This window comes from Pseudoliparis swirei, chromosome 5 (genome assembly GCF_029220125.1).
Source record: "Pseudoliparis swirei isolate HS2019 ecotype Mariana Trench chromosome 5, NWPU_hadal_v1, whole genome shotgun sequence".
Taxonomy (NCBI): Eukaryota; Metazoa; Chordata; class Actinopteri; order Perciformes; family Liparidae; genus Pseudoliparis; species Pseudoliparis swirei.
The window spans coordinates 5,516,774-5,528,115 of NC_079392.1; the positions used below are offsets into that span (position 1 = coordinate 5,516,774).

Genomic DNA, 11,342 nt, shown 5'->3' on the forward strand with positions numbered 1-11,342 from the left:
TATGTGGGCGTGTCCCATGTCCATGTGTGTACGTGCTGATCTGGAGTCAGTTTGGTAGGATTTGGGTAGAAATAAATTATTTCATTTAAAATATGGATTTTTATTTAAAGATATTCATGTAATTTGCATGCAAAATAGGTCTACCCGAACCAGCGGACAAAAAATTCAACCCGCGGCAACACTTCAAAAGTAGCCCAATTCCGCGGGAAAACCGCGGACCTGGCAACACTGCTCCTGCGCTCCTTCCTCCCGTCTCCCCCTCTGATACACAGAGGAACGGAGGGGCGACGTGTCGGGGAACGCGGCGCGGAAAGAACTCGTCACACGAAACCTTCAACGTGATTTGTCAATCCGTTTGTCTGTCAACATTTTGGGGAAAAAACAACCAATGAACACTCAGTAAATCACAAAGGACCTCCCACCTCACAGGGGAGGCTCTATAGCAGCCTGTCAGTCAGAGAACCAGAGAACACGACGCGAGGACAATGAGCCTCATTTCAGAGCTGAGATTGTTCTGGAATGTTTGATGTAGAACACGTGGGTATGTGTCATATGAAAACGCCTTTAAAAGGTGAAGTTTGGTCTTTAAAAAGAATGAACTTTTAACCATTTAACTGTTAATTGTGATTAATCGCGATAATCGCGATTAATGAATTTCAAAATGTGCGATTAATTAGTTACTTTTTTTTAATCGATTGACAGCCCTAATATATATATATAATCCTCAATGGAAATCTCTTTGCCAAGTTGGCAGAGACGGTTAATGGTGGTTAAAGTTCACTGACCAGCCAGCTCGGGTGGTAATGGTTACCACGTGGATTGCAAAGGGCCAACAAGAGGCCAACAAGCTGTCAACTGAAAGAAGCAAAACATGAGCATCACGAGGACACTGGGACGGTCATTTTAACCAATTAGACTGCAACAGTTTGTGAGAAAAATCCGGTCTAGAAGGAGACATGGAGGCGTAGTTCTAAATCAGATATTTCACAGATGGGAGATCACTGTACCGGTTTAGTGAGGAACATAAAGTCATTCACTCCGTCAGATCAGCTGATCTCCGTCAAATAGAAAAAACTCTGACATGGATATTTGTGGCTTAATTGTGGGAAGTGAGGACCTCCAATATAGCTGCTGAAGTCACACATCGCATGAAAGCATCCTTCCATCGTTGAACACCTTGTCGACACACACTCTATGCCTGTGTAGAAAACTGGTATGATCTTTGTATTTCACTGTCGCTTGTCTTTCCTTCTTTTCTGTCTCTCTCTTTTTCTTCCCCTCCTATCACTTTGTAGTTGTGTGTGAGAATAGAGAAGAACCCTGGTCTTGGTTTCAGTATCTCTGGTGGCATCAGCGGCCAGGGGAACCCCTTCAAACCCTCCGACATGGTACGACCCGACCCCGGCCTGCCAGCCAATCACAGCCTCCCCGGGCTTTACCTCAGAGTTGCCATGGAAACTGCTGCTCGTTTACCCGCAGCGTTTGGTCTGTCCGACTTGGTTAAACTTTGAGTCTGTGACCTTAAACTACAGACCTTTGGAAAACATCAGTTGAAGCTAAGCTTGGGAATTCGATCAAATATTTGACAACGAAAGCTCTAAATATTATCAATTATTATTAGTCTCACCAAACAGGATGTAACACGTCAGTAAAATGATACCTGAGTTTACTATATCATCAGGTATGACAGTACAAGTAGTTTGTGTGATACCTAATACACACTTCACATGCACATATTACTAGTTTGTTTGCTTTATTTTTTTACAGCGTGCTCATCGCCTTTGAAAAATGAAGTTATGGCAAAAAACTTGAATATTTAAGTATTTAGAAATATATTTTTGCACACTTTGTTGCCAAACTCTTATCATTTTAAAGTCAAATTCAACTTTATTGTCCATTTTCCATTCGTGGAACATACAGAAAATCGAAAGTATGTTATGTATGTGTAATAGTATTAAAGTGATAAAGTAATGAAGTGCAAAACAAAGAATATTTAGACAACATATCATTTATAAATTAAGAAATGTTAAAAAAAAACTGTCCGATTCTGGAAGGCTGCTTAACTTCCGGGACGTTGTGGGTGATTTAAGATGTTAATACTTTGATCTCAGGATGCAAAGCGCGGCAGTTTTTAACCGACTGCTCTTCGGATGTCGAGTAAGTGACGCGACAGCTGCTCTAGAAATAAAAAGCCGACGATAAGACCGCTTTAAAACCGTCGGCCTCCGTGCGGCCCATGTGGCGGTGAATTAACTCCAGTCTGGCGCGTGAAGCGACGCTATAGAAACTGTCACTTCATCATTTAACTTTAAGTTTTGCGTAGACAAGAAGTGACTCGGTTGCTGACACGTGCATTTATTTAATCGCTCCCCGTGTCGACTTGTATCCATAAAGCTTCACCAGCTGCACTCGGTTTATAATTAATGCTCTCAACATATTTTTGTCAAAGTAATTATATTATACATGAAGTATATGTATTCAGGAGCCAGGTACAATGTCAGTCGATATATAGACATGTTGTATCCATCCATTTGAATACGGGATTAATGGATATTGAGAAAAATACATTGCAATTTTTCACATTATACAGAAAATATTGACCTTTACCATCAGAAAGTGACGGTGAATGTCGGCCACCTGCTGGTCATGCAGGTATCTGCAGTGATGCAGATGTTTCACCGAGTCATGGGACGTATGTGTGGTTCAAATTAGGGCTGCGACTAACGATTATTTAATGGGTTAATCTGTTTGGATTATTTTTTCGATGAATCCGATTACAATAAAAAAACATACATTTCCAACCATTTAATCGAAAGCAGAGCTGACAGCGCTTTACTCGCGTGAGTTTACGCACACGACGATTTGTGGTTCATTCGCGTCGGAGAGGGGGCGGAGCTTATCGCCGCTGCTTTGCTCCGTGGAAACAGTTATCATTGAACCTTTAGTTCTGCTTTATACTTGTTGTGGACCTCCCTCAAACATCGGAACATCTAACGCCCTCAACAACTATTCTAATAATCAAATTTTTTCTCGATTTTTCCATCGTATTCTGACTCCGGCCCTCTTGTTCCCTCCATCCACGCTAGTGAGGCTTCTCGCAGAAGCAGTTTTCCTTTCGATTTTGTTCACCTTTAGATAAAAAATGCAGAATCCTTCGATTTGGGTTTTTATCATCTTTTTCTGACCTACTTCTGAGAACTGTTTTGGTTTGTCTGCATCTATATGTGTGATTATTCCAGTTAAACAGTAGACATTACTGGGCTAACATTAAATTAAAAGACAACACAAGGCTAAATGAGCCAGAGTGTAAATAGATGAAAGCACTGGGAATTAAAAGAGCATGGCTGATGAATTATACATCTGTGGTTTTTAATCCCACTATTATACAGCCACGTACGACCGGACTGTGGCGCCCCTTGTGGTTCGCTTGTTGTTTGCACCCAGCAATTTATTTGGGTGAGAAGAAAACACTAAGTAGTAGAATTGGAACAGTATCATCTTCACATTGGCTTCAAAATTGTCAGTTTGAATTATAAATCCTGTTATTTATATTCAAATTCTACAAGAGAAGTTTCTCCTGTCAACAATAGTTGATTCATAAACTTGAGAGAGTCGTTTAATTTAGTATACTTTGTAAATATGAGAAAATATATGTTTTTTTACTGTTAATAACAAATAAAAAATCATCATATCAAGATTAATCTAAAATGATTTGGAAAACATGATGAAAATTAAAAACAAAAGATTTCCCTCCACTTAAAAGACCGGCTGAGGCTCTCGGTGCCACCGGGTCGGTTCCTCCTCGGCCAATTAGGACGCGGGCATCCTGGGCTTTGATGCGTTACCTTCTCGGGCTCGGATTAAGATCAGAAGACATTGTTATGAGGAGCAGAACATGGATTCTTTGTCAGATCTCGGCCATTGCCGTTTAAAAAAAATCCAATTTTCTGTTCCCGATGTGGCCAAATGTGCCGTCTTTTTGCACACCGAGCTGCTGTTGAAGTATTAATCGTCATCTTTTACAGAAAACGGTATATATGTGATCACCGAGCTGCAAAAAAAAAAAAAAAAAAATCATCCCCAATATTGTCCTGAACTGTAGAAACATTTCTCAAGTGCAGCTCTGTGTGCAACGTATATTAAAGTGTGTTTAACTGTTTCATTGTTGTGACTAACATTACGCAATGTTCAGCTGCTAACACACATCTGAGTACAGTGAGCTCCATATTCCACTTTATCAGTACCGGAGTAGTAAAGTAGTCAAATTAACTGATTTGAACCGGATAATAATCCATATTTAAAGTATGTATAGTATTGCATACAACATTAAACCATGTCAAAGCAGCAGCATCTAAATGCTTTGATTGTGAATATGAGGCTCACTGTATAAATGCCATAACTGGTACCTCAACTAATGCTTCTAACACACACACACCTCTTTAACGTGCAATATATCTGTGTGTGTGTGTCTGTGGCGTGAACACTACTGCATCGTACTGTTCACTTTATTTGTCACCGTTCAACACGAGCTCGGCCCGTTGAACCGCGTCGAGTCGACACATCTGTCCCACACTCTGTGTTCAGAAAGCATCTTTCAGTGGAAAGATGTTGGTGTTTTTAAAATCTCTGCCTTGGGTTATCGAAGGGAAACACGGGGGATTCAAATGTCTTCCTACATCTTCCCCCGACACATCCTACATATATTATTCTTGCCCTATTCTTTATACCAATGGTTCTCAACCATTTTTCAGTGATGAAATATTTTTTCAGCCAAGTACCCCCTAACTTGCAATTTTTGGTTAAATACACAGCGCTGTGCCATCAGTGTGCGATTTAATATAGAATATATACAATTATGAATGTATACACTTATATTCTATTTTTAAATGATTTTTTGAATGGATGCTAATTATAAATAGTTTTTTTTTTACAAATCTCATGTACCCCTTGGAGTGCCTTCGCGTACCCCCAGGGGTAGTACACACACACACACACCATTTGAGAACCACTGCTTTACACAGTATATGTATCTATTTCTAACCTCACATCTATGCAACGTCCTTATATCTGTATAAATAGATGACAACCCATTTTGACGCGTGTAATCTATCTCTTTTTTGGGTTTCACTCAGCGTCTGTAAAATTCTAAGATAGATGCCAAAAGTAAGTAAACCCGAGTACTTCAAACTTCAACTCTATTTCATCAGAAATTGCATGATTAAATTTAGAACAAAGGGAATGCATATTTTTTGGCAGTGATGTCATTTCAAAAAAAATAATTTTGTGGTGTGGGGGGTGGGGGAGGGGTATTGAAATGAGTGAGAAAGGCAAAGATTCTAAACCATCGTGTCCCTGTGTCGTCCTAACCGTGTATCATTTTGACTTATAGGGTATCTTTGTCACTAGGGTACAGCATGACGGGCCCGCCGCCGCCGCCCTGCAGCCCGGAGACAAGATACTGCAGGTAACGTCCTCTCACTCGTCATCCGGGGGGGGGGGGGCACATACTGCCCCCTGCTCTCCCTCCCTCAGCCCCCCCCCCTCTTGCTTTATATGAAACACAGAGGCAGAGCATTCAGTAAGAAGCTGTGTTCGCTTACAGCTGGAGGCGCCTACAGACACAGTGGTCACAAAACTACCCCCCCTCCCCACACACACACACACACACACACACACACACACACTGGTGTCATCTCATGATCTACATTGTGTCAGACTTCAGCATTTTTTTCCCACCTGTGTATTCTGCCTCTGTGTGTACCTGTTGATCCTGGAATCAGGCATGACACCCCCCACCCCTAGAACCCTCTTTCTCCTCCATCGTTAGCCGAAAGTAACCCCAATGGCCCACGAAGATCACAGGAGGATTCGAGTAGCCTAAAAACAATATGTTGTTGATACTATTATTACGACACTTTTACTCTGAGACAAAATTATTATGTTCGGCCATTTTGTAGGAAATCGAGGCTGAAAGAAAAAATAAGATTATTGGGATAGAGATGGGGGAAAAGGGCAAATAAGGAGAAAACTACTAAGACAGGAGGCCCAAATAAGGGAAGGAGAGTAAAGGAGAGAAGAACACATTATTAAAGAGAAAGGGATAGTATGTATGAATAGAGTGGATTCATCATTAGGACCTTTACTCTGAGACAACATTATTTCATTTCGCCATTTTGTAGGAAATCGAGTCTGGAAAAAGAAGTTTTATTGGGATGGGGAAAAGTGCAAATAAAGAGAAAACTACCAAGGCAGTGGGCCCAAATAAGGAAAATAATGAAAGGCATCAAGGCTGAAGTAAGGAATAAAGAGTAAAGGAAGGGCCGAGAAGAGAGGAAAACATTATTAAAGAGAAAGGGATCAAATGAAAGTGGAGAAAGTAGGTGTGAATAGAGTGGATACAGAAGGGAGGTAAAGAGGGGATGAGGTCAGGAAAGGAAAGAGGAGAGGTTAAACGAACTTTTAGCTTTGATATATTGCATAAAGTTGGGATTCATGCCTCATAGTTTATTGTGAAAGCAAAAAGTTTCTGTGCCGGACATTAAGGTCATAAAAACATTATAAAGAACATCAAAGTTTATATTACAAGCATGACGGGAACAAAATGACTAAAGTTAAACAACCAATCGTTGACATGCACAGGAAGAATTATAGTTATTTTTGAGATGAGTAGATTGTTCCCTCTGAAATATGTTAAACATGAGTGCACGAAAACAAATATTCAAATATTAATTGTCAATGCTAAAATTGCATCGGGGATACTTTGCAAGAAAAAAGCGACTGAATACATTTTCACTTCCGATGGAGATCAGTTAAAATAAAAAGATCAATAAGCACGACACGGAAAAAATATTCACAATTGTCGACTTTATTCATATTTACTGCTATTATTTTAAAGTACAGTGTATGAGAGTTAAATCCAAAGGGAAGTGTGAAGGATTGTACCGTGAAGTCAAAATGAGATGTCAGCTCCCCCCCCCCCATGACAGATTGCCCCCCCCTCTCATCCTTTCATGTATTACCCCCCCCCCCCCTCCCCCCTTCATCTTCTCTCCACAGATGTTCACTTTAGCTGGATGAATTCATCTAAAAAGCCCTTTTTTGTCTTTACCCCTTCTCTCTCTACAGCATGACTGTGTAGCTCCTCCTCCTCCTCCTCCTCTCTCTCTTTTCCCCAACAGTGATGTGTTACTGAGATAATGATGGCAGTGGCCCTCCATCCATCCACACACACACACACACACACACATACACATAGACATATGTATTGATAATACTGCAGCACACATACCTCTGTATACACACACACACACACACACTAACACACACACACACTTGCTGTTGACTGTGCTGCGTGTTTGCCTTGCAGGCTAACGGACATAGTTTTTTACACATGGAGCACGAGACCGCCGTCTCTCTGCTGAAGAGTTTCCAGCCGATGGTGGACTTGTTGGTTCTGAGAGACAGCAGCACTTGCTAAAAAAAATATATAGTTTTTATAACAAACAAACAAACAAAAACACAACAACAACAACGCTTCTCGACTCTGCTCGTCGCCATCCTTCATGCCCACTCGTGGAACGGAGAAAATGAGCCGCCGCCTTTTTAAAAAAAAAAACCTTTTTAGGGGAACACGCAGACATTTATTTGCCGATTGCTGGACCAAAAGGCAAATATAGTGCCAAACGTACCGGAGGGAAACATGCGGGCCCTCCGGTCTCCCGGCGGTCAGGGACCTGATCGACCTCTGGACGGACACCAAGAGGACTCTCTGAGTTCCTACAGGGCTGCTGCAGTTGTTCATTCGGCATCTGATCAGTCTGAATCCTGGTTTTATTTTATTTCCACTGCTTTTAATGTTCGATATTTATTAATTTGTTCGGTCCATTTTCTGTGTTCTTCGTTTGCATTGTTCTCCTCTCTGTTGCTCTTCTTTTGACTTGTAATCTTCCGTTCTTCTCTTTCTCTCCATTCTCTATTCTTTCCTGCTGTTTTCTGTTCCGCGAGTATTTTCTTTTGCCTCCAGTGTACAGACTTTTTATTTATTTATTTTAAACGTAAGACTTTCTGCCTTGTGTACATATGACGGAGCTGCACTCTCTCCACGGGGGCCTGGACAGACAGCGCTCAACGCTTATCATTTAATATAAATATTGTTGATAATTTCTCTCTCTTATAAATATACAGGGATCATTTCTCCAAAATGGACAATTTTCTAAAGAAAACCACATATTCCTTCTTCTTCTTTTTTTGTTTTTCCCGTAAAGAAAACACTGTTGATAGTTCATTACCGCTTCTTGTTATATTTGTGTGTGTTTCTTTTAATTTATTTTTTGAACCGTTGCTTGCACAGGTGTACTGAGAAGAGCTAAAGCAATACTACTGAGGCTCCGCCCATTGAGATTTTCAGCAGAGCCTAAATTGTCCTACAGTGCCATCTATTGAGCCAATCATGCTAATGTTTACACACACTGCCATGCACATGAGCTAACAGGCAAACACACACACACACACACACACTGTAGACATATGTGGCCCCACACACACGTATGCAACGGTGCGTTCTGTCCACTATTCATAATGAAGCCCTGTGTATATTCTAGCCTGATTTTACAATTCAACTGCTATAATAACACACACACACACACACACTTGTAACATTACTCATGATATCTGTGACATATTCTGAAGTTCTGTTTTCTAGTGTTGTCACGGCGATGTTACATCATCCCCCTTTTCCAGCTGTTTTGAGTTGTATGATGATGAAGTCGCAGCATGCTTTTCATATCGTCGGTCGCTCTCGGCCAGACGTTTTCCCGTCGGCTTCTCGAGTTGAATCATGATGTATTACTTATAGCGAGACTGATGTTCTGTAGTTGGTGCCATATGGAAACCCTCTGCCCCCCCCCCCCACAGGCACAAAGCATCAGAGCTTTTACCGCGTTGTGGCCCAGATCTGATCCGCACATGTCCTGACCTCTGACCTCCCTGCAGAAAGCGTCATGAAAATGGGGGAAATGTCCTTAACCAATAATCATAAAACTGTCTTCAGGGTCAAATCTGCAATGAAACAGACGGTCCCCCCCATGCTTTATTTTTTTTGACAATCAGGGAAAAAAAGATCTGATCTGTGCCACAAAGGCTTTTTTTAGGGGGCTGCGCTTGAAATTCCAGTGTAACTTTTTTTTTTTTAAACCCGAGGAGATCCTCTCCAACACGACACGTACCTGGACGTGTTGATTCGCCAACTGTCGGTTGGTGAAATGCTCAAGATTTTAAGATTTGTGAATACGGAGAGAAAAATAATGTAGATGTGGAAAGATATTTTATGAGTTTTACGGGGCCGTGTAAATGCAGTCTTCTATAATCCGACCTCCGTGGGAACGGTTCGGAAACTGAGTCAGAAAGAGAGCGAAGAGGTTCATTTTTCCGTCTCCGTGTAAAACGCGACGCGTGTCCCGAAGACGTTTCACGACAGTGAGTTTTGTTTTGTTCTGTTATCAACATCGGATGTTTCATCCAGAGCAAAACAACTGCCCTTTTTTGTTGTGCTTTTACTCGACATGACGGGTGTCGCCCTGTGCCCATTTTGTGTCAACCCTCTTAATTAAGCGTTAGAATTTACATATTTCCAAAATAAGAGACACAAAATGGTACAGAGAATGTGTGGTTGAGAGACTTCATCTTAACCACCGTTACCCACCCCCAAAAACCCACTATTTAGAGTTTGAAATATCAAAGATATTGTTATGAGGACAGAGGGAAAAAAAGTTTGATAATATAACTATTTTTTACTACATGTTTCAGGTAATTCTTTCTAAATATATTGATATACCTTAGCTTTGCTCAAAAAAATTGTGATATTTTATAATAATGACACTTATATATATATAACAAAAGTTACGGATGGAAGTACGCACAGTATGACTTGGAGACCTACACATGTACTATCCAAAAACTGTATACAAATGTATTTCTACTGTAATTGTGAATTTGTGTTATACAAATATATATTATATATATATGTATATGGCTATAAAAACAGTCATTTCCTATGTGTTTAAACTACATAAGAGCCGAACAAATGCTGAAGACGGTGTCACTGTACATAGCTGTGAATGAAAATCCAATTTAAATATGACTCATATTGATTGTGAATGTACTCATACTTTCTGCAGCACACCTACCCAACTTGAATGCTGCTTCTTCTGTTGTGTGACAAACAAAAAAAGTACTTTGACCTCCGAAGAGAGAACGCGCTGTCGAGTTATACGAGTCGGACGGACTTTAGTGATGATTTAACAGAACTATTTATTTATTTATTTATTTGCACATGCAAGTTGAAATCCTTCCAGTTTTAAGTTGTTGAGTATTATTGCGGAGAAATATGTAATTTGCAGAAGTATATATATATATATATAATATATATATATCACGTGTTTAGAATGCATTTTGCAGACGCTATCTGTAAATACTATTTAAGATACAGTTTTTACAAAAAAATAATATATGTATAAAATCGAAAAAATGCTGTGCAGCAATTATACTTGAGCCATTTTGGGCTTTGGGACGTACCATTTTTTCAGTATATAAGAAGTGTTTTGAATAATGTACTAAAGTCTCTATTGTACAAATAATAAAAAATGTCACTATTGGTTATCTGGGTTCTTCCTGGTGCACTGAGCTCTGTCTTTTAGGGATATTTTTCTTTTTCTCTTCCTGTGTGCATCTTTACTTCTGTGGATGGAGAGAAAGGTGGAATTAGCCAATGGGACAAAAGAAGAGGAGGAGGTGGGGAAAATTGAAAGAAAAAATAAGTTTATTTGGACGGGGAAAAGGGAAAATAAGGAAAATAATGAGAGTAACGTCGGAAGAAAAATGGCCGAAAGGAATCGAGGCCGAAGTAAGAGTATAGTAAAAGAGAGAAGAACACATTATTAAAGAGAAAGAGATAGTGGGTATGAATAGAGTGGATTCAGAGCCTCAAACAATATGTTGTTGATACTATCATCAGGACTTTTACTATTAGACAACATTATTTGATTTCGCCATTTTGTAGGAAATTGAGGAATTTATTGGGATCTGGAAACGGGCAAATAAAGAGAAAACTACCAAGACAGGAGGCCCAAATAAGGAAAATAATGAGAGGAAAGTAGGAAGAAAAAAGGAATCGAGGCCGAAGTAGGAGTAAGGAGTAAAGGAAGGGACCGAGAGGAGAGGAAAACACATTATTAAAGAGAAAGGGATTAGATGAAAGTGGAGCAAGTAGGTATGAATAGATACAGAAGGGAGGTATTGTAAAGAGGGGATGAGGTTAAGAAAGGAAAGAGGAGAGAGACGGATGA

At 40.1% G+C, this 11,342-nt stretch overlaps 1 protein-coding gene across 1 annotated transcript in view; it reads left to right on the top strand.

Moving 5' to 3' along the window:
• Positions 1 to 10,656, top strand: part of lrrc7 (leucine rich repeat containing 7) — an 89,933-nt gene extending 79,277 nt beyond the window's left edge. The window contains exons 32-34 of the mRNA XM_056415027.1: positions 1,296 to 1,388; positions 5,390 to 5,464; positions 7,367 to 10,656. Coding sequence (XP_056271002.1) covers positions 1,296 to 1,388; positions 5,390 to 5,464; positions 7,367 to 7,477 — 279 coding nt within the window. The 3' untranslated portion in view covers positions 7,478 to 10,656. The remainder of the gene's footprint in view (positions 1 to 1,295; positions 1,389 to 5,389; positions 5,465 to 7,366) is intronic.
• Positions 10,657 to 11,342: the final 686 nt, after the last annotated feature.